Source organism: Elephantulus edwardii, unplaced genomic scaffold (assembly GCF_000299155.1).
Source record: "Elephantulus edwardii isolate Elephantulus edwardi_28Jun2011 unplaced genomic scaffold, EleEdw1.0 scaffold00103, whole genome shotgun sequence".
Taxonomy (NCBI): domain Eukaryota; kingdom Metazoa; phylum Chordata; class Mammalia; order Macroscelidea; family Macroscelididae; genus Elephantulus; species Elephantulus edwardii.
Genome location: NW_006399853.1, coordinates 3,001,336 through 3,026,048, shown reverse-complemented (window position 1 = coordinate 3,026,048; position 24,713 = coordinate 3,001,336). Strand labels below are relative to the sequence as shown.

The 24,713-nt window shown below is 40.0% G+C and overlaps 1 protein-coding gene across 1 annotated transcript in view; it reads left to right on the top strand.

Annotated features, from left to right (window-relative positions):
• Positions 1 to 24,713, top strand: part of DYM (dymeclin) — a 313,354-nt gene that overhangs the window by 92,718 nt on the left and 195,923 nt on the right. Inside the window, exons 8-11 of the mRNA XM_006891704.1 lie at positions 7,939 to 8,118; positions 14,167 to 14,345; positions 16,698 to 16,823; positions 23,769 to 23,882. Coding sequence (XP_006891766.1) covers positions 7,939 to 8,118; positions 14,167 to 14,345; positions 16,698 to 16,823; positions 23,769 to 23,882 — 599 coding nt within the window. The remainder of the gene's footprint in view (positions 1 to 7,938; positions 8,119 to 14,166; positions 14,346 to 16,697; positions 16,824 to 23,768; positions 23,883 to 24,713) is intronic.

Below are 24,713 nucleotides of genomic sequence, written 5' to 3'. Positions count from 1 at the left end.
TTAGTTGAATCCATTTATTACATAAAGCTTAATCCATGTATTATAGGTTTTACTAGTGAAATGGAGGAAACATTCAACAGAAGTTTTATTGCCTTGCTCAGTCAATGGACAGTCCTTCCTGCAATTACATTTTTCTTCTTGTTGATTTCCCTTGCCTGGGTCTCATGGTGGTTTGTGTCTACACTGAAGGTCCATACCAGATGTGCAATTTGAGGTTCTCTTTATATTCTCCTGAAAGTTATTGTATATTCCTTTCAAAATTATTTTGGGAAAAGTCAGGGGCTGTTTACTCTCTCCAAACAACAGCTTCTTAAAACCTTGTAGTGAAATAATTTAAATGAACATAGAAAAAGTTTGAGATATACAGGGCTACAATTTCATAAGACATTATATATACTGATAAACTATGCAAGAGGTAGTTTGTCATGTGTGTTTAGTGAAAAATACAAAATTAGAAATGAACATATGTTCACACTGAACTGCACCTAGTCTTCACTTAATTACATCATTACCTTACATGCTCATGGTATAGTAAACAATGTATCTGTCCTGTGTATAATGACTCCTGTCCTCTGAGGTGCTATGCCAGAGTAACATTGGCTATGCTGGTTAATGTTATGGGTCCTGGTAACTGGGCCATGATTCTCAGGGGTTTGACGGGTTATGTTATGATATCACTAGACACTTGTGTAATGTGATGGAGGAACCCTGATGGCATATCAAGAGGCTAGCTGAAAGGTTGTTAGTTTGAAATTACCAGCCATTCCTCAGACAAAAGAGGGGCAGTCTCCTTCCATAAAGACTTGCAGCCCTGGAAACCCAGGGTCGCTGTGACTCAGCATGAACTTAAGTTTGTGTTCCAGTGGTGTTGTCACTTCCATTGCTTGATGTAATCATCCTCTGCGTTAGCATGCCACCAATTTATGTCTACCGATTAAGAAAGAATCTGTTCTTTAATGAGAAAATGTGACCTGTTTATTTTGTTATCTAATATTTTCAGTATCTTTACAAAAGCGTTTCATTCCTCCAACAGATATGTTTAGAGAAATGACCTGTCCATCAAGAAGTTGTAGGAAAGGACATGTACAAAGATTAAAATAAAAGATCCTATCTGTTGTCATCTTAGATTTAATCGGTGCTAACATCTTGGTGATTAGCCCTCCAAGATGACCAGGAGGAGGGTTTGTGTTTTTTGGTTGGTTTTTTTTTTTTAAAGTAAACATTCTCTGTCCCTGGCTCCAGAGCGTAGTGCATCCATCACTTTTGCTAGCTTTGGCAACCACAATTTTTCCTCTTGTTACAGAACTGCTTAAGCTATGCTTGGTCCACATGTGTTTTTAAAACGTCAGATGGTAGAGTAAGGTACTGAACAAGTATGAGAACACTTCATGCCCACGCTTCTCTCCAAGTGCAAGTCGCCACAGTCATTTATACCCATTAATAGCTTTATTAGTAATTTTGAAATGTTAGACATATATCCGGCATTTATGTCCTATTTATGTGTTTTTTCCTTTCTAAATAAGTAAATATGACCAAAATCTAAACCATACAAATAAAGCTAAAAATCGTCTTTGATTTCCTTGAGTCCTGTTCTATTCTCTAGAGATCATTTCTGTTGCCATCATATATATATATATATATATATATATATATATACACACACACATACATACATATATATGGTGTGAACTTTATGGGTTTTGAAAATTGTGTTTACATACCCAAATAAATAGACACATACACTTATGTGGCTTGAGTAAGTGATTCTAAAAATTTCTACCGCCATTTTTCTCACAGTTTGTCTTCTCTCTTTCCTGAAATAGTATAATTTAGAACAGTGTCCTCGTTAGTATTTAGACGTCTGCTCTATATCATGGCCCATAGTGTGGATTCACTCATTCATTGCTGTCAAGATGGAACCAACTCTCCATTGGGTTTCTGAGGCTTTGAATCACACGGGAGGAGATTGCCCATCTTTCTCCCATGGAGCTGAAGGTGGATTCAAACCGCCAGGAAGACCACACCTTTGGGTGATCAGCTCACCTGCAGATTATGGAATACCACCAGTGCTCTCTTATAGTGTGGGTTAGCCAGATTTTAGGGAGCTCTGGTGGCCTAGTGGTGAGAAGCTGTGCTGTACTGCCAAAGGCATGCTTGGTTCAAACCCACCAGCTGTCTCCCAGGAGGATGATTTACAGTCTCCTCCTGTGTGATTTACTGCGTCTGAAAACCCGCTGGTTGGTTCCAACTCAACAGCACACAACAGCCAGCACACCTGTGTGTTCTCTATTCAGGTGCTCACTAACATAAAGAAAAACAACTGGGCTGATGGGAATGTGCTTCATTTTAAGGAGAATTACCAACTAACCTCCAGTTTGTGCCACTTCAACCTCGTCATTTTGATTGTGTCCTGTACGTGCATGACAACCCTTATAGAAGATCTTGTTCTCATGCTGTTAAATTATTAATGCTATTTAATATGTAAGTTTTTACTTTTATATTGCTAACTTAAATTTATAACTAAAACTCTTATTGCTTTGGACTTTTGTGAACTTATTTTTATTTTAGGTGGTTAATCTTTTTCTTCATTATTGTTGTTGTTGACTGCTATCGAGTCGAGCATGACTCATAGCGACCCTATGAATAAAAAGCCTGAAGCCTTTTTATGACTGTCATTATTTATCAAAGTTCATAGAGTTTCCTGAGGCATATTGTTTGGGAAGTGGATGACACTCCTGCTTCCAGTTGGCCTAGTGGCAAGAAGCTGCCCTGCAATCCCAAAGGCACATGGTTTGAATCCACCAGCTGCTCTGTGGAAGAAGGATGGGTGGTCTCCTCCCAAGTGATTAACTGCCTCTGAAAACCCACCAAAGGGTCATCTGTGGGTCGGTTCTGACTCTGTGGCACCAACAACATTTTTTTTACTGGTTTTATTAATTTGTAGAGAGTCTTTAAAAATCCCCTCTTCTGTTAAATATTTGTGATTGCTTCCTTCTGTTGATTTGTAATTTTGTATTTCCTACAAAATATTTCTATAATGAAAAGAGTTCATTTGTCATTTTGAATTTCATTTCTTGCACAAGAAAAAGGCTCCCTTAATTCTAGGTTTATACACATCCTGCTACAGAAAAATTCTGGGGAAAATGATTAAATTTTTATCATCCCAGAGTTACAGAATTTTATCTTTTTCAAGTCTATTTTAAATCTGTGTTACAAGCTTTATTTTTTCAAATAAATGTGATTCTGATTTTGAACTAATTTCTGTATCATTGCCCCATTTGTCACTCCTCTGCCAGCTTCACACTTACGAGTGAATGTGGCTTGATGAGAACTCTGCTCCCTGATGAGAACATTCTTCCCCATGTTAGTCTTTCTTGAAAGTTTATGTACTTCTTATGTATCCATTTTGTGTCTGTAAATTAATTCAGATCTCAGATGACCTTCAGTCAGTGCTACTATGATTGTCTGCTAATGGCTTTTGTTTTTCATTTTTCATGAGTCCTATTTTCATTAGTTTTGTTGCTATTATGATGGCATAATGGGGGACACATGTTGAACTGCTAATAGAAAGGGCAGCAGTTTGAATCCACTGAGGGAAAGAAGAGGCATTCAGCTTTCCTGAAGATCTATAGCCTCGCTACCTCTATCTCCAGGGGTGCACTGGTGGCCTAGTGGTAGAAGTTGTGTACTCCCCCTGTGCAATCTACTGCCTCGACAAACACAGCAGGCAGGCCCAGCAGTGGGTCAGTTCCAATTTGATCAGACACAGCAACAACCACCACCACGACCACGACTCACCAGTGCCATCATACTAGGTGGTGCTAGATAGTGAGGACAAAAAAATGTGGAACAAAAATCAAGACAAAATAATGAGCAGGCTTACTGGTTTAATAGTCTCCTTAATGATGGGTCTTACCCACTGCCGTTGGCTTGGTTCTGACCATAGTGACCTTCTGTCAGGTTCCGAAGGCCAGTCGTTATGTGGTGAATGTCCGTCCATCCTGCTACCTTGGAGGAGCTGGAAGGTAGGACTGCCAAATGTGGTCAGCAGTTGCTGGGTTTTTTTGCAATATGCCTTCAGGAGTCACTGTTGTGATTGCTGTCGACTTGAGTCTGATTCATAGCGACTCTTTGAACAAAAGACTAATGCCTTCCCATAACTATCGTCATTTCTCCAAGTTCATAGAGTTTCCAGAGGCATGTGGTTTAAGAAATGGATGCCACTGCTGCTTCCAAACCTGTTTTACAGCTGAGAGCTCCACCAAACACTGTCCACATTAGGAAACCATTATGGTTTTTGATACCCCAATGGCATAAGGTTCAGTCAGCATCACAGCAAACCCAGGTTACTTCATACAGTGCAGTCGTGAAGGTGGCAGCGGCGGTGGCAGATGTCCCGGTCGGGACCAGTCGGTGTGCCTGTCAGCTCGCCCTCCGGCTCAGGAGTTGCTAGTACACCCTTAAAACCTAGAACAAAATCACCCTGTGGATCAGCTTGCAGCCAAAGAGTAAGCAGCCTGCACGGTAAGCGTTCGTACTAGTGAGGCACTCACATCCCAGAAGGATCCACCTCGGGCTGAAGGGCAGAAGGTAGCCAGGAGCAGAGCTCTGAAAGCAGGGAGGGGAGGATAGAGGATGAACAGAGATGAGGACCACAGGGAGGAAGAGTGTGATTGCATTGTGGGTGTTTTGATTAATGTCCTGAAACAAAATGTATGGATGGGAGAGATTGCCTGGAAAACCAGTTTACTTTGGAGCTTTCCCTCAAATCACAGTGAAAAGGAAATGAAAGATTCACAGCTTTTAGAGATGCAGTGCGGGGTTGCCATGACTTCAAGGCAGTGGGCTTACAAGAGCTTTGCCTTTTTTGTTGTTTGTACATAGGAAGGTCATTGATATTGTAGCCGTAGAACTGATACTGTACCCGTAGAGCTCTCTTAATTTTACTGTTGCATTAGTTGATCCTCTTAGATATTTTTGAGCAGCTATGTGCAATGGAAAGATAATGTTAAGTTCCTTAATTAGTTTTCAATTTTCTATTACTTTTCAAAGGAAATGGGTAGAATGAATTTGAATTGTTTATTTTACCAGTGTATGGAAAAGATGATCCTTTCAGCATTGATACATATTGAGAAGACATTTCTCCCCTTCTTCCATCCTCTCTCCCTTTTGTTCTAGGTCTTTAGGATTTAGCATGTATCTTATATTCAGAGCACAGCTCACTTCAGACCAGCGTGTTTCAGGTGCTCGGGAGCTACTAGTGACCAGTGGGTTCTCAGTGGGCAGTCATTTTGCTGCAAAGAATGAATTTTTTCCCAACTTAAAATTTTTTTCATGTTTTGTTTTTCTTTTCTTGATCTAATGCTCTTATTTGAAGCACTGGTAGTACAATGCTGCTGCTGCTGATGATATTAGTGGAAGTAGAACACTGTTGAACTGCTGTGAATTTCTGGCTGGCTGGACTTTAGAAACTAAAGAAGTTTCTTTCCCTGTGCAAAAGTTTTTCTTTCCTTAAATTAGGAATAGATTTTAAATTCTATCAAGGAACTTTTTGGTTCTGCTGTAATTAACATATATTTTCCCTTTTTTCCATGAAGAGGGATGAATAATTTTAAGTGATGGTCAGTTCTCCTTTTTAAAATTTATGACATTTTAGGGTGCACATAGGTAGAAAAAAATTTTGACATTTTAATCAAACTATTTCTCTGTTGTTGTTGTTATTATTATTATTATTTTGAGTTCAATGTCAAGACAAAGGTTCTCACCACTGGACCAATTGGCAGCATCAGGATGGATGGTAAAGAGATTGAGATTGTTCACAGCTTTAGTTTGCTTGGCTCCACAATGAACACTCTCGGTACCAGCAGCCAGGAAATTAAAAGACATATTGCGATAGGCAAGTCTGCTGTTAGGGACCTCTCTAAAGTACTGAAGAGCAACGGTGTCTCTCTGGACACTAAGATGCATCTGATACAGGCCATGGTCTTTGCAGTCACTTGTTACGCATCAGAGAGTTGGACAATGACTAGGGAGGATAGAAGGAAAATTGATGCCTTTGAGCTGTGGTGTTGGAGAAGAGTATTGAGGGTACCATGAACTGCCAAGAAAACAAACAGATTCATCCTTGAGAGAGTTAAAACCAGGCAAGAATCCTGAGGCTTCGTCTGACATACTTTGGTTATGTTGTAAGGAGGGACCGGTCCTTGGAGAGGGACATCATGCTTGGGAGGGTGGAGGGACAGTGCAGGAGAGGAAGACCCTCTATGATGTGGATTGATTGAGTGACTGGGGTAATTGGGATGGATATGTCAGGGGCAGTGCGATTGGCACAGGACAGAGCAGAGTTTAGGGCTTGTGTACATAGGGTCGCTATGAGTCGCAAGCGACTCGACGGCACATAACAACAACAACAACATTAAAGTTTTTTGTGTGTATTTAAGAAGTGACTTGAAGGTAATAATCTTTATGGAAATGATTGACAGCTATGAAGTGTTGTCTCATCCTCTTCCAACTCTTTTATATTTGAGATCAAATCTTCTTGATCATGATGCATTTATTGTTTTGTCAGATGTTACTACTATATTTAATTCCTTTTTGTTTTGTCTGATGTGGTCAGATGCCACTGAGTCAAGTTTGGCTCCTAGCAACCCTGTGAACCACAGAGCCAACCCCTGTCCTTCCCTTGTACCGTCCTGTCCTCATGTCTGATAGAACTTACTGCAGCTTCTGTGTCATCCTATCTTGTTGAGGCTATTTTATTTAGGTGATTGATAACATTCTTTCCCCTTTCTTCCAAGGATGATAATCCTGGCCTTGTCAAAGGGGTTGGGTAGATAGGATTCGGATTCTTTACTTGAGAACTGTTTTATCTACTGTAGAAATTCTCTGATCTTCACACGTTTGGCAGACTTGTTTGTAAGCAGCTTGAACTTGGTTTACTTTATGGGATTTAACCCTTGGGAACAGCTCATGTTACCGAGTTGGAAACAACTCATAGCTGACCCTCCATTGGGTCATCCAAGGTTGTTAATTGAAAGGAGGAGAGAGATTGCCCATATTTCTCTCAGAGTCTGTGCAGGACCAAACCACCAGAGATGCCACCCTGGATTAGTGGCATAACTCCTACACACTGTGCCATCAGTGTCCCCTTCCGGATTAGCTCTCACGCCCTTCCCCCTTTAATTGGTGAAGGGAAGCATTCTCTCTATCTGTTAATCTGACTGGTCATGGTGGTGTGTGCTATTGACTCAGAGCCAACTCAGAGTGAGGCCTCCAGTGTGTTTTCAGAGGCAGTAAATCCCACAAGAGGAGATTGTCCATTTGAACCGCAAGCCTTTGGGGTTGCAGCACAGATTCTTACCACAAGGCTACCAGAGGAGATTAGCTCTTTGCTTCTGTTTCTTATTAGAATATGTTCATCTGGACTTTCTTGCACTTTAGCCATTTCTGTTATTTTGCATTTTGCTACATATTTGCATATTTTGCTCTTTTTCTTGAACATATTTGGAAGCAGGAGTGGCATCCATTTCCTAAACAACAGGCCTATGAAAATTCTATGAACTTTGATAAATGATGATAGTTATAGAAAGGCTTCAGGCCTTTTGTTTATAGGGTCGCTACGTGTCGTTCTCGACTCGACAGCAATCAACAACAACAACTTGAACATACTGGTAGAAAATTCTGCATGGACTTCTTTTGTACTGTGTTTTCATATGTAAGGAAAAACATAGAAAAACATGAAAATTAGTGATGAGAATCTTTTTAGAAAAATCTGTATCCTTAAGCAATATGAGAATTTTCAGATCATGAATGTGTTTTACTTTAATAGTAGAAAAAAAGAAAATGATATTTTAACTTTTAAACACAGTGTAGGATATTGTATAGAAATACATTCTTTTTATTCATCTCCCATCTTGACTGTGTCTCTTTTCTCTTCAGCTGGGCTCTGGACAGTCTTCACATTAGGCGGTGTGGGCAGCAAGCAGCAAACGTCAGAGCTGTCCTCGCCTCTGGCCAACCAGAGTCTCCTGCTTCTCCTGGTGTTAGCCAACCTGACGGATGCGCCGGATGCGCCGAATCCCTACAGACAGGCCATCATGTCCTTTAAGAACACACAAGGTTAGTGGTATTTCCTTGTTCTTAAATTCTTTTTTTAATGAGAAAAGAAGATAATATTTATTGCCATATAATGTTGGAGTGGGCTGTCGGTTTGGCTGTTTTTATGTTGGTTTTTTCCTTTGAATTTCCACGAAGGTCGAACAAATCATTGGTGAGGATTGTCATCCCTCCTCCCAACCCCCCATTTAAATTTGTTTCTTATAGAAACAACCAAACCAGCATGGGTTTAATTTGGATCAGCCTGTCCTCTCTGCTGGGGTTAGGATTTATCTGGAGAACCCCAAGTGATAGGTTGTTTGAAGTTTTTCATTGAAAGTCTATATTGTACTTTTATAGGACTAAAATTCAGAACAAGAGTTGTTCAACATTTTCTGCAAAGGGATGACTTTTCAGGGCCATATGGTTTCTATCAAAGACTAGAGTCTGTAACTCAGCCATTGTAGACAAAAGCAGACATAGACAATACAGAAACTTGGAAGCATGGCTGTGTTTCAGTCAGACCATATATAAAAACGGGTGGCAGAATGACCCGTGGCCTGAAATGTGCTGATTCCCGTGTTAGCTGCTCTGCAGAAGACAGATGGGGCACGCTGCTTCCGTAAAGATCACAGCCTCACGCCTGTGTGTTCCCAGAAGTTACACCCAGACGTGATCTCTTGGACTGAGTAACCCAACAAAATGCAGTTTGAATCAACTGCTCAACCCTTGGCTTTGTGTGAAAGAACTCTCCTTCCATTGAGAGGTACTGTTAAGTTCACTGGGTAAGGTGCCAACCTGGTGTTCTCACTGCATTTTACGTGTGTGTCTAAATAACTTGGGGGGGGGGAACCCCAAACAAAAAACAGCAACAGCAACAAAACTTTTTTAACAAGGCAATTACCTTAAAAACAAATGTAGGTGATGTATCAGTTACATATCAGTGAGCCCCCTATCCATGGTCTGTCTGGGTCTATTGTTTCAAAACCATTTCACATACACTGCTGACCACTGGTGACTTTATAGGTTGAAATGTGTAATCCCCTTTTGTTTGTTTTTAGAATTAAGAGTAAGCTGTAAATGTGGGAAAATTTATTTTTGTTTTATTCTCTATTTTTCAGTATGCTAGTAGTCATCTTTTGATGCTTTGTATTTGAAAAGCTTTTACATTACTTAGCTCTTTGTCCATTTATAGTATACCCTTGAGATACAGTAAATAAAAGCATTCTAATCAAAAGAGCGATTGTATCCTTGGAAACCCGGTGGGGCAGATTCCTGCTTGTACTTTAGGATCCCTGTGAGTTTAAATTAGACACCAAGGGGCATTTTCCAGGTCAGGCCATGAGCAGGTCAGTAGTGAGCTCTTCCTGAAACGTTAGCTTCTGCAAACTAGATTAAGATATTATTGCTGTGTGGCATCAAGTCAGTGCCTACTCATGAGTGGCTGTAAGACAGAGTAGGGCTGCCTTCTGGGGTTTTCTTAGACCACGATGCTTCTGGGAGAACAGATTGCCAGATCCTTCTTCCAAGGAATAGCTGGTCAAGTTCAAGGAGTAGCTGGTAAAGTTGAACCATTGACATTCTGGTTAGCAGCCAAATATAACCATTGGGTTACAGAACTCCTTAAGATCGGTACAGTGATGGATTTATCACACTTTGTCTAAAATGAATAAAATTAAGATGGATAAGAAGTTATCTTGCTGCATAACATTTTAAAGTACGTTGATGCTCTTCACCATGTTGCTTTCCACAACTCTTCTTACTTATATTTCTTACACAGTAGATCCAAGTGCCAGTTATTTGTCCCTTTGCCAATCATAGTGTTATCATTTTTAAGGGAACTGGATAATCTCTAATAATTTTATGGTTTAAAAAAATGGAAAATCAGTGTGTCTTCATATTCCTATCCAGGCCATCCCTGGCTCATAAAAAAGTTTGATTGCTAAATCTGACTTGAAGTTAAAGTTATGCTTGAGCTAGAAGTATGGTTCATATCTAGCATCAGTTTAGTCAAATAATTGTCTTCGTGTATAGTATATTGTGTACTTTTCTAAGAACATTAAAAGGACACGTCCATAATAATAATGGTGAGTTACAGAGGGGAAAAAGAGGGAGGAAAATCTACATGAGTGAACAAGTATTTAATAATAACAACTGAAAATTAGTACTGGCAGGTTACAGGTGAGAGTGATTCCTAATTGTATCTTTAAGACTTTGTCAGAACTTCTTTCCAGTTTTGTCTTGTTCAGTTGTGGCCTGGGAAGCATCAGTGGAATAGGTTCAGAGATTTGAAATTACAATGAACCAGAAAGATAAATTGAATGGAAAAAACTATAAGGCAAAGCCTTGTGAGAAAATCTTTATACAGAAGAATGGCAGTGTATGTGCTACGTTGCAGCCACAGCTCTTGACTGACTGATCACAGCCCAGAAGAGCACTGACCTGCTGAAAGATAGTGGTGCCCACTCAGATGTGTCCGTTGAATATATGTCTCTCCTCCGCAGTCTTGCCAGAAATCCAGTCTCACCAACCAGCTCCTAAAAGGACTCACGCTCTTTTCCCAAGCCTCCCATTCCAGGGCTTCGTAGTTTTTACCATTTTGGGTACCATGCCAGCTCTTCCAGACTGTAACTCCTTAGTTCTGCTTCTGTTTTCACTTCATCAGCCCTCACAGACTGGCTTACTTAAAGGGCAAGCAGGAGTTGTCTGTAAGTCAGACATGTGTAACTGGGGATTTACCTGTAATATTACTAATTCTCTCATTACTGTCATGTTGGAACTGACTTGTAATGGGCCCCTCCATTGGGTTTCCAAGGCTCTAACTCACCCAAGAGGAGATTGCCTGTCTTTCTTCTGAGTAGCCGCTGGTGGATTTGAACATCAGAGGGGCATCACCTCTGGGTTTGCAGCGTGGTTCTCTGTGGGCCAGCACTCCTCTGGTTGATACCAGTAATATTTTAATCATTCCACAGAGTAATGTTTATTTGCTACTATGAACCATTGTGTGCACCTCATGTGTTTAATATAATAAGATTTATGGGGTTGTGTGTAAGTCAGATGCTTGTAACCCAGGGACTGCTTGTACTCCATGGCGGTATAACTCAGGTGTGTAGAACACATGTTTTGGAATCAGAAAGACCTTGGTTCGTGGCACAATTCTAGTGCATAGGAGCTGTGAGACCTTCAGTGATCAGCTTAGTCTCTGTAAGTCTCAGTGGCTTTGTCTATCGAATGGAGGTAATGTTACCTAATAGTATTCTTGTGGCTTCCTGGTAAGAAACTGTATTGCAGTCCCAATGGCATGCTGTTCAAATTTACCAGCCACTCCGCAGGAGAAGGTTGGGCGGCCTCCCTTCCCTGCAGTTACGGCCAGCCATTGAGGGTCTTGTGGAAGGATCAGCTGGGGCTGGTTGGCTTGGTTCCGTCTTGATGGCACACAACTATAAACAACAGCAGTATCTTAGGAAGCTCTTGTGGCCCAGAGGTAAGGAGCTGTACTGCCAACCAAAATGCAGGCAGCCCAGCTGTTCTATGGGAGAAGGATTGACAGTCTCCTCCTGTGCAGTTTATAGCCTTTGGAAGCCAGCTGGAGAGTTAGTTCCTACTTAAGACATGTAGCAACAATATTGAGTTATGGAACCTCCTGGTGTTATTTTTACTGCTTAGGTTGAATGGCAGCCTTTAGCTTTGAATGCTGTTCTGACAGTTGTCTAAGAGAGGCACGGTGATTCAGAACATTGGCTTTCTGGTCACACTGACCTGGGTTCATGTCCTGGCTTTTGTTCTTTATTGCCTAGCTTCCTTAATCTGTAAAGCAGCATTAGAATCTCTATCTGACTAGGTTTGTAAGAACAACTACATGAGCCTTTACCACAATAGAGATTGACACTTTGATTGTTACTACTGGAGGAAACACTTTTAATACAAAGAGCAACAGTAGAGGCTAATCAGGGTTCACTCAGGGCTGGTCAGGAAAAGTTATTGAGTTTCAGCCTTTGTAGAACTGGTTCTAATAACATGATTGCAGTTTGGATGACAAAGGTGAAATAGGTGTAAAGCTGCCTGTGCAATGGCTGGTTCAAAGAATTTATTAGTAATATATGTTGTTGATAGGCACAGTATGTGCATCTTCCCTTTGCAATTAGATATAATACAGGTTGTTAAACGTGCTGTTGTATAGTATGTTCAGACTGTTTCTCCATGGACTTTTCTATAGGTTCTGTAGTATTTAACTGCAGGCAGCTGATTCTTATCAACCTTTGCAAAAGTATGAAGTTGATCACAGAGTTGAAAAAAAGAGTTGAGGTTGATGTGAAAGCTAAGCTAAATAAAAATTGGCTATTTGTAAGTTTAAAAATGAGATTTTAGTATACTGGAGTTCATTATACCATCTTCACTACTGTTCTGCATGTTTGAGATATTTTACGATACTTTTTAAATACAGGATCGAAAAAATAACCCATCTTCGAAGGAAGTTTTAATGTGGAAGGAAAAGTGAGGACTCTGTGTTGTGAAAAGTTCAGAATCATTCTTTCACACTTCTAGATACATTCCCCTCACAAATGGGAAGGTTAGGTTAGGGAGGCGAACCTGAAGCAGTAAGACTGTGCTCATAAAGACTGTTTGTGTTGGCACCTGTCTCCGTTTCCTCGGCGCACAGCCGTCGGAAACGTGAAAGCCGTTTCTGTTCTTTGTAGTGAGTTCTGTGTTTTAAACTTCTTGGTGCTTGCTTTTAAAAACACATTAAACCTTGGCTCTTTGTGCTGTCATGTTCTAATGTTTTATTTGATGAGATAACAACTCTCTGAGTCAGCTGGACTTATCTCTCTCTCCTTTTGGCTCCCTAACCTGGCTTCCTTCAGCTTCGAAGCATGAAATGCAGGATAAAGGCCTCGGTCAGTTTTGGGATGTCAGGACCTTTCCCAGCATGCCCTGTGACTCATGTTCATCATCATTCCAGCAACAGTATCTTCTGTTCTTAGCAGTTGCCTAGATATGTTTTCCTTGAAACAAAAAGTTCTGGAAGTTTTCTGATAATTATCTTTGACTTGGCATATTTCGCTCATTTAGACACTAATAACTGAACTTGGCCAGCTTAACTTCCTGTTGTTATTTTAGTCGTTTTCTCTCATTAATTGGATTTATTATGTTGATAATATTAGTGGGAACTCCAGCTATGAGTATTCTTTTGACATGAATATCATTAGGTTCAAAATAATTTCTTTTTTTTAACCCTGTCCTCTAAAAGACTTGTTGTTTTTATGTTGCAATGAATATTCTGAGTCTTCAGTTATTTTTATTCTGGATAGATGGACATAGAGTTTTGTTAACATAGTATCTCAGTGATTGTAATTACAGGGACTTTTTACCTAACTGTAGTTCTGTTTATTTATAGTAGGGATTTTTAAAAAACAGTCATGTTCTTATAGTTGATTTAACTCAGTTATACTAACTAAAAAAATAGTAAACTATATGACTTAGTTTACTTCATTTGAAAATAAAATAAAAAATGTAAATTAAAAATTTAAATCTGAAATGCAGAGACTGTCTGCAAATTTGATGCTAAACACTGTGACACTGAAGTGCCAAATGCCATAATGGTTACCCGTGGTGGACACTGTTTGGTGGAGCTTCCTGATTAAAACAAGCTTGAAAGCAGGAGTGGCATCCACTTCCGAAATGGCTTGCATCCGGAAACTCTATGAACAGTGCTCAGGCCTTTCGTTCATTGAGGTTGCTATGACTCGTCTACTACTTGACAGCACCTAACAACAACAACAACATATACGAATGAATTTGTCTGCATTGATTTAATAAGGAGCTTGGGTAACTTAGTGGTAAGGAATTGTGCTGCCAATCCAAAGGCACACAGTTTGAATCCACCAGCTGCTCTAAGGGAGAAAGATGGGCAATTTACAGCCTCTGAAAACCTGCTGGAGAGTCAGCTATGAGTTGGTTCCAACTTAAAAGTACTTAGCAACATCATTTTAATAGGGCTTTTATTTACATAACATATTGACCAGAAATTATTGTTAACATTTTTTCATTTTGAATTTTTGTTCTGTCTTCCAGATAGCAGTCCTTTTCCCACGTCAATTCCACATACTTTCCAGATTAACTTTAATAGTTTGTACACAGCGCTCTGTGAACAGCAGACATCTGACCAGGCGACTCTCCTCTTGTATACATTACTCCATCAAAACAGTAATATTAGAACGTACATGTTGGCGCGGACAGATATGGAAAATCTTGTAAGTATCACATGTCATGCCTTTTGTATTTAAAAGATTTTGAAGAATTTGTTTTCCCAAAAGGATAAGTTTGCTTTCTTAGTTGTGTTAAAGATCCTGGCCCAGAGATTGATAGCTGACTGATTGCTGTCGAGTTAGAAAGGATCCGTATCTGACCATTTGGTGGGTTTCCAAGACTGTAAATCACGTGGGAAAGATCACCTATCTTTCTCATTCAGAGCTGCTGGTAGATTCAAAACAATCAGTGACCTCTGAGTTAGCAGTAAAAACCTGGGAATTAGGCTCGCTCCAGAGGTTGAACCTCAGCGTCATTGTCATCAATTGAGAACCAACCCATACGGACCCTCCAGCAGGTTTTTGGAGGCTGTAAGTCACATGGGAGGAGATTGCCCATATTTCTTTCATGGAGTAATTGGTGGATGCAAGCCGTCTGCCTTGAGACAGGCAAAGGGTCTGTGTTTTCTTCATATGGGACACAGCTCACATGCAGATGGTCTCACAGAGGGGGAGGACTCAGCAGCGCCCCTTGCTGGTGTGCTAAGCTCCCCTGTCTTTAGAGGTTTGGTGTTCTTTTGTTTGTTTTCCCATTTTCGTGAAGGTTCACAAAGAGATTGACTTTCATTCCTTCATGTACATTTTCCTCCCTCCCCCTCAGATCCCTTTGTAGTGCTTGTTCTATCCTGTGCTATTAATTGTCACACATATCATTTCTAATCATCCATTCGTTTTAGATAGATATTTTTTCCCCAGCTACTCCACTGTCTATACACAGTTCTAGTGGCCTAGTGGTAATGAGTTGTGCAGCCAACCCAGACGAACGCAGTTCAAATCCACCAGCAGCTCTGCAGGAGAAGGAGCCTTTGAAAACCTTCTGGAGGTTCAGCTACACATTGGTTCCCAGTCAACAGCACGCAGAAATAGCAACAATTACGGCCTATGATTCTGGCTGATCAAGCCACCCCTCTATCATTCTTAACCAAAACTCAAATCTGCTGTCCCTGAGTGGAGTCCAGCACTTAGTGAACCTCCATCAAGTTTCCAGAACAAAATCTTAATGGGAGAAGGTGGCTTATCTTTCTCTCTGTGGACTGCCTGGTGGGTTCAAACTGCTAGCCTTTTAGATAGCAGCCTGTTATGTTATGAACTCTGCCACTTAGGTTCCAATGTTTAGTTGTCTTGGCACATGGTAAAAATTGTTATTTTTATCATAATTCATATGCCATTCCTAAAAATGTGTTACATAGTAATCTTCCTGAGTAGAGTTTAATTTGTGTCCTAATGACGACAGCCCTTTATCAGTCCATGAGAAGAGGTATCTGAAGTACATTAGTAATAATTGCCATTGATAATTCCTTCATTGAAGCTAAAAGAATGAATGCTAGTAAATCATCCCTTTTGGGGGGGGTCTCACACTTTGAGTAATATGAAACAACTTTACTTTAAAACTCCAGTTAAAAACGAACATCTACGGAATGGTCATTATGTGTAGCACAGCTGACAGTCATAAGCGTGTGTCCATGACTGTTTGGTACAGAGCATGGTATGTGCATAGCCAATAGATAATTGTAGTAATATACTTACCCTCACCATTGGCTAACTAAAAAAGTAAGTGTTTTAAATCCATTGACAGCTTTATGTGCAGCTGCTCAGTGTGGATTTACAGCCTTGGGGCCCAGTGGAGGGCGCCCTGAGTCAGAATTGCGTCAGTCACAGTGTGCTTACTTACTTCCGTCAGTCAAGAATGAACACATTGAAAGTGTTAAATTAATTGTTTGGCAGGACCGGAATGGGTCCGAATGTAAACAGGATTGTAAAACGAAACACTTGACAGATTCTTTGACGTATAAATGTTGATACATGAGTTGGGGAAAAAGTGCACCTTTGTAGAAATTGTTTACTTGCATATTAAGTGGAAATAGGCTTTTATTTCTTAATATCCTGAAGCATAAGTGATTCCAGTTGCATAAATGCAAACATTTGATTTCTTTACAGCTGTGCCTTTTTCTTTTTACAAAGTTGGGAGAAGGTGGCGTGACTTCTTAAACATTTCAAACAGTGCGTGAGCTAATTCATGAACTGTGCAGATCAGATCTGTCTGTGGCACAGCCTTTCTCAGGCATAGGTCTCAGGGACCTGATTTAGATTGTCTCTCTTGTTATCTTTGTTATCCATATGGAAACACTTTCAGTCATGAGTTTATATTCTCTTTCTTCCTAGAGGAAAGATAGAACTAAGATCTTAAAGCAAAGGAGACAAAGTCAAAGTGTAAATAAAGATTTGAAACCTTTGGTGTTTTAGACTAGAAGTAATGGAAAGAAATAGTAAATAATAATAATAATTTTAACTCCCCAGGTTTTGCCAATTCTTGAGATCCTGTATCATGTTGAAGAAAGGAATTCACACCATGTGTATATGGCTCTTATAATATTGTTGATTCTTACAGAAGATGATGGCTTCAATAGATCCATTCATGAAGTGGTGAGTGACCAGTACTTTGGCTAGAGTCACACGTTGCACAATCTAAACATGTCCTTCTGTAAGATTTACTGCCGCCTTAGAATTTCTTCTTTCTTTTCCTCCTGGTTGATGTTTCTCCATCAACCTGCCTTAGAAATGGTATGTCTGTCGTCTGATTTATGAGGTGATGCCTTTATTTCTGAAAGCCTCTTAGCCATTAAATGCTTTCTGAAAATTGTTTCTTTAATTTGGTAATTGGCAATTGGTAAAAGTACTAGTTTTCTTTTTCTTCCCCATTTTCATTTTCACCTTTTAATTGTGGCAGAAATTGCCAGGCAGGTTTGTTCCCTGCACATAGAGTGAACCAAGGAATAGGGAAGCTGGGAGAACTTTGTCCTGAGTTACATACTCTTTTTCTAAAGCACTATCAGAGTTTCTAAATATCTGAATATTTTCTGCGGAGAAGGGAGTTGCAGGGGAGCAGGCCTTTAGGTGAACGATAAGTTGGATTTCTAGTTTTTGTAGTCTCGTAATTGTACTCCGTGGATACGCCTTAAAGATTTGTTAAATGTTAAATGAATTAAGAGTACTCTTATTCAAAACAGTGCCTCCATCCTGTTATATAATTGGAACACACACAAGCAAATGTTAAGAACTAATGACCTCTGTTCCAAATCAGAAGGGATAATTTCTTTTTAACTAAATGAGCCAAGACAGGAGAAACAGAAGTATATTCAACTGTGTGACCTTTTTAAAAGACGGATTCTACTCACTAATGAAGTTGGCTTCTGAGTGTCCTGTATTATTGTGTACCGTCATGTTGGAACCAACCGGTAGCTGACCCTCCAGTGGGTTTTTAGAGGCTGTGAGTCACATGGGAAGAGACTGCCCATCTTTCTCCCATGGAGCAGTTGGTGTATTTGAACCTCTGAGCCAGCAGCGCAGTTCCTTACCATGAAGCCACCAGAGCTCCCTGTCCTGCATTAGTATTAATATTATAGGTTAGAACAGTTGCTGCCAAACTTTTTAGTCTTTTATACTAAAGACACAGTAAGTTGTGTGCTGGGTGGATTGCATGCTTTAAAAATCATTGAAGACTCTGACTCCAAAGAACTTTAATAATCCTCCACTTAGCATGTTAGAAGTTAAAACCCATGTAGTTTAAAAATATTAGCATGTATGAAAGTAGTTATATTTGCTTTATATAATGAATTAGGGTGTATTCCTTCTCTTCCCTCTTGGGAGATTTTAAAACAGTGTTGGTGTCAGTTCTTCAAAAAGGTTTACACCACAAGATAAAGGTAAATAATCCAATAGAAAGATGGGTGCAGGATATGAACAGACACTTCACCGAAGAAGACATTCAGATGGCTAATAAGCACATGAAGAAGTGTTCAAAATCCCTAGCTCTAAGAGAGATGCAAATTAAAACAACTATGAGATATCATCTCACCCCAGACAGAATAGCAAAATTTAACAGAACAGCAAGCAACAAATGCTGGCAAGATTGTGGAGAAACTGGAACCCTTATTCACTATTGGTGGGAGTGTAAAATGGTGCAACCACTGTGGGAGGCGGTATGGCACTTTCTCAAAAAAGTTGCAAATAGGGATACCATTCAACCCAGGAATTCCACTACTGGGAATATACCCCAAAGAGACCATAACTGACACCCAAGCAGATATATGCATACCCGTGTTAATCGTGGCTTTGTTCACAATAGCAAGGAGTTGGAAATGACCTAAGTGCCCATCAGCAAACGAATGGATAGAGAAGCTGTGGTATATTAACACAATGGAATACCGTACTGCGTTGAAAAACAAGGAACTCATGCAATATTATTCAAAATGGGTGACCCTGGAGGACATTATGCTGAGTGAAGTATCTCAGTCACAAAAGGACAAATACTGCATGGTGCCACTGTTGTAAAACAGGACTGACCTCGAGGTTGAGGGGAGACTGAGAAAGATGGGTTCAATAATGTATACTGCATTGAAACAGATGAAGGAGAAAACTGTTTAAGAGGGATGTGTTATTAGGTATTTTTGTCATGAGAGGAGTCCAGAGTGAAGGCTGCATAGTGGAGTGGACCTGGGGGGAGGAATTGTAAACAGTGAAAGAATTTATCTTTTACTTTTCCAAGAGGGTAGTGTACTAGAGGGGAGGGTTGGGAGGGGAGAAAAGTGCAACAATAAATGAATGGAAATCCAAAGTCTCTGTAAATCTTCTTTGAAATTAATAATAAATTTAAAAAAAGAGTTAGTAGGATTCCCACTGAAGCCCTTTGGTCTAGGACTTTCGTTGTTTGGAGTGGTTAATCACCTATCCAATCTCTTAACTTGTTGTTAATCTGTTTAGATTTTCTGTTTCTTCTTGATTCAGTTTGGGTGGATTGTGTGCATCTGAAAATTTGTCCATTTTGTATAGGTAGTCCAGTTTATTGCTATACAGTTGTTTAGAATATTCTGTCACTATTGTCTTTATTTCTGTTTGTTTGGTTGTTTTGGGTGTTTTTTCCCCCTTTTCTTGTTGTGAATCTGACTGGCACGGAAGGAGCCCCTCCTTCTCCAGCAGAGCATCTGATGGATTCAAACCAGACACCTTCGGGATGGCAGTGCGGCTTCTTGCCAGTAGGCCACCAGAGCTCTGTTATTCTCTTTATTTCTATCCAGTCAGTTGTAATAAGCGCTCTTTCATTTTTTAAGTTTTGGTTATTTATATGTGTTGTCAGTCTAAGAAAGGTTTGCCAATGTAATTGATCTTTTCAAAGATCCAGATTGTGATTTTGCTGATTTGTTCTGTTTTTTGGTTTTGGTCTTGTTACTACTAGTAGCTGAAGTTGTTGAGTGAGGCTCTAGGTTTGAGAGCTTTCTCTTTTAAAAATGGAAATTTATTGTTACACGCTTCCCTTTGACTACTGCCTTTTGCTCAACCTCATAGGTTTTGATGTGTTGTACTTTTATTTTCACTTGACCCTAAGTAATTTGTGGTTTCTCTTCTGACTCATTGGTAATTTCATAGTCTGTTGTTTAGTTTGCCATTTGTCAGAGGGAGACTTCTGAGCTGCAGGTCATGTTCACTGTTTGGTCTGGGAAGTTCTCCACTGCCGTTGAATGTTCCCCACCTACGGTGACCCTAAAGGGCAGAGCTGAACTGTACTACAAAAGATTCCAAGAATGTATATCAAATGCCACATCCTGCTCCAGTGAAGTAGCTGCTGACTTCCGGCTGGATGGATGCCTTAACCATGGTGACACCATAGGGCCTTGACTGGTGGTTACTTTTGAGAGTTTTAGCCATTTTCACTTTTATATAAATTAAGGTGCATGCTTAAGACTTTTGAAGTTAATAGCAATGTTGTAATTCAATAAAAAGTACCTGGGGAAAAAAACGAAACCAAAATAGGTATGTGCACCATGAAATACAAAGTAAGGTTTTCACCTTGCATCACACAGACACAGCATCACATTCTCATAAACTTAGAGACATGCAGTGCACACTTCACCATGATCACAGTAACAGAATGAATAGACACTGCACAACATACACACCCTGAAAGAACTGCAGATAACACTAGGAAACATGTTAATAAATGTATGCTGCAGATGCTACTTAGAACTACTAAATCAGAAGACTCAGTGGCACACACCACCACAACTACCACCAGCACCAGTACCCCCACCCCCAGCCTAATTCCCACCCCACATGCAGAGATAAGACGCATACACCATACACACACACACACACACACACACACACACACACACGTGCGCTACTGCAGAAAACCTGAGCTAGGCACGCATCCTTGAGGAAACTCAGTGGGATATTATGTAGCATTGGAAACAATGAACTAGTTTACATTATACAATTTGGATGACCCTGGAGGACATTATGCTGAGTGAAATATCTCAGTCAAAAGAGGACAAATACTGCATAACACCACTGTTATAAGACAGCCATGAAGGGTTGGGAGAGAATGGAAAAAGGGTGGATAGATAATAAACACTGCATTAGATCAGACGAGGGGAAGAACTCCAAAAGGAATATATGATGAGGCATTATATGTATGATAAAAATTTGGAACAAGGGGTGCATTGTGGGGAAGGCTGGGGGAGGGATGAGCAGAGGGGGAAGAAAAGGTGCAATAATGGGAAAAAAATGATAACATTTTTAATGTTAAAAAGAAATGGGCAGAGAGGAAAATGTGCAACAATGAATAAATGGAAATCCAAGTTCTCTATAAACTTTCATTAAAATCTCAATTAAAAAAAGATTAAAAATATCCTTAAGAAAAGAAACATAGTTGTACTCTATCCAAGGAGCCCAGGTGGTGTGGTAAGTTGCGTCTTGGGCTGCTAACAGAAAGACTGGCAATTAAGGACAGTGAGGTTTTGGGTTTTGCACATATGCACCAGACCCAAAGAAGCATAAGGCAGAGGTGTGTCCTCCAACACACAAACACCCACCCCCACCAAACCCAGCCACACACAAACACACATGCAGTGACTAAAAAGAAATAGTAGGCTATTTAATTTTCATATGCTGGTCTATTTCCCAGGTTTGTTTCTATTATTGATGTTTAGCTTCATTTCATTTTTTTTTGAAAAATTTTAAATTCATCACTACTTGCTTTGTGGTTAAGGGCCGTTGAGTTGACTGAAACTCATTATGACCCTAGGAACAGTGGATTTCAATCTTATCTTATTTTGTGCCATCCTCATCGTCTCTCATACACTCCAGCCAACCATTACAGTCACTGTGTCAGGCCATCTCATTAGGGGGCTTCCCCTCCTTTGCTGACCCCCCACCTTTCCAAGCATTGATGTCTTTTTCTCAGGACTGGCCCTTAATCATGTGAGGCAAAGTCTCACTATCCTTGATTCTAAGGAATATCCTGGATACAACTTTTCCAAGACATACTTGTTGTCGGGCTGTTCAGCACTCTTCTCCAGGAGCACATCTCAAAGGGACTGAGTCTTCTGTCGTCATCCTTATTGATTGTCCATGTCTAAGATCCATAGCAGTTACTGGCAGTTCCTTAGAAAATTAGAGCTACCATATAATAGCAGAAATCATACTGTGTAACTTCATTTATAGAAAAAGACAAGTGAAAGCAAGTGTAGAGAGACCAAAGATTATTCCTAGTTAGCTGGGCAGGGGAAAAGGACGTTAATAGTGTGGACAGCGTGGACCGGTTATGGTTAGAGTTGTGAAGCTTTTGCCACTTCAAACCAAAAGTCTTGAAAACAGAGGCTCAAAAAGAGAATTGTTTACGCACACACCAGTGTTTCTGTACCACTGCTTATTCTATACCACTGCGGCATTATTCACAGTAGCCAAAAGGTGGAAATGACCCTCATGCACATCAACCGTTGACGGGATTAACAAAATGTGGTACATACACACAGTGGATGACCGCTGAGATAAGCTACAGAAATCAATCCCCAAAAGAGGGAATATTCTATGACCTCACGTCTAGAAAAAGATGAAGGAAATATACAGCAACCAGAGTCGATTCATGACTAATCCCAGGGCAGGAGGGAAGGGGTGATGGAAGAAAAGGGGAGTTAATGATGATGGAAAATTTAAATTGATTAAGGCTAATGTTGCACAGTTGACTATTAAAATTGTCACTTAGTTGAACACCTGTTAAAAGTTGAATTGGCAAAAGGTGTGTGGGAGCTGTAACAGTGACCAGATCAGTAAATAAGGAGAACCTGCTTTAGGCAGCTTATGTTCAGCCTGACAACTAATGGAATTTGGTTCCTTCATTTGTAGGTTTCAGATAATGGGTTCATGGAACATCCAAGTTAATTGACGTAATCATGATCAAAAGGAGGAAATGGGAGCAAAATGACAAATTCTCAAGGACTCTAGACTTTTTGAAACTTTGGAGAATTGAAGAACCCTTAAAACGATTACACTTAGTCTTTACATCTTCAGTCAAAACTAGCCCCCCAAGCCTTCTTCACCCAGCAGTTTAGCTTGACTAGTGCACCATTATGCTCTCTTTTTAAAATTTTTTTTTTAATTTTAATTTAGTTTGTTTATTTTTCATTTCAATGAACATCTACAGAGATTTTGGAATTCCATTCATTCATTGTTGCACCCTTCTCCCCGCACAAACCCCTCTCCCCTCCCTTTTACTCCTCTCCTTGAAAAGCAAAAGAAAAACTCCCTCATTGGTACACAATCCCCCCCTCCCCTCCCCAAACCCCACCCCCTACCCCCAAATATAATCTACTCTGCAACCCTCATTATGCTCTTTTAAGAACTGCTGGTGGGATCAGATTGCCAGCAACTCCTAAGGTTAGCTAGGGACTTGGAAGGGCAGTGAGTTGATGTTACCAGGGAAGGGGTGACTCAGTAGTTGCCTGCTGCTTGCTGCCACATGCAGCCCTCCTTCTCTGGCGAATTCCTCATTTCTCTCGGCAGTGAGCTCACTCCTTCCAGGGTTCCTTCTCAGCTTACCTCCCCACCATCGTAGAACTTCTCACACTGTGAGGTACTGTTCATTGTCCAGCCCTACACTCTGCATCCTTGAAGAGGGAGTCAGAATTCTGTTCGGCTATGCCTTGCTGTGCTTTCCTAGAACATAGTGGGCATAAAGGAATATGTAATGAAAACGTGAAGGAGGATGTGGGTGAGAGAGAAAGAAAAAACAAAGTTTACCTCCTGCGCATACCGTGTCCAGAGGCACAATTGGAAATTAGAGACTGAGAGCTTTTTTAAATATAAAAAGTGGAACAGGAGAATTTGTACATGTTGATTATTTTCATGTGTTGTTTTTAGGAGAAGTAAACATGTTACCCCATTTTGGTATCTTGAACTGAAAGTCTTACGATCAATTTTATATGTAATTTAACATCACAGGAGAGCTGTGGCTTACTAAAAATTGTGGATGTGACGTAAATATTTTTTACCTCTGAAGCAGCCATACTTACTAAACTTTCCTTCCTATTACAGATCTTAAAAAATATTACTTGGTATTCAGAACGTGTTTTAACTGAAATTTCATTGGGGAGTCTCCTAATACTGGTTGTAATAAGAACCATTCAGTACAACATGACAAGGACAAGAGTAAGTATTTCTTCCGTGTTTTTCACTTTATGTGTGCAGTGCAATTAAGACTGCAATGTAAAGCAGTCCTATTTCTAAAATACCATAAAATAATGGTGGAAAAGATAGAGCAGATCAGTGTGCAGCCGTTATATCATTCCACGGTGGTGGTTGTTAAATGCCGTCAAGTCTTAGATGACTCATAGAGATCCTATGAATGAAAGACCTAAACAATTGTATAACTTTTCATCGTCTTTTCAAGTTCATAGTTTCCGGAGGCACGCTATTTCGGAAGTGGATCCCTCCCCTGCTTCCAAGCTTAATCAGGAAGCTCCACCAAACACTGCCCACCATGGGGAACCATAATCACACCTGATGCATCAGTGTCAGAGTGTTTAGTATCACAGCAACCACAAGGGGATGGATATAATACCTGTTACTCAATACTTTAATATTTTCTTATTGTGGTAAATATGTCAGTAACAAAATATCTTCCATTTCAACAATTTGCACATATAGAACTTAGTGCGTTTCTTAGTGTTTAATGGATTATATGGTTAGATGTTTCACATGAAGTAGAAAACAAATAGTGGAGCACATGTAAATAAAAGGTATTGTTTGTGTTGTCATGAGATTAATAAAACTGACATGCCTTTTAAGAGCTGCAACAATAAATTGTAGAAAAAAGAAATGTGCAAAAGAATGAATTCGTATGAGAAAGAGAAGTAGGTTAAAGAGAATGTTTAAAGGGTGAAAGGAAAATTCCCACGGGATTTCTCTTGCAGAACATAAGATCAAGTTTCAGCTTTGTTTCATAGAACAGTTCCTGTCAGGGAGAAGCAATGTATAGAA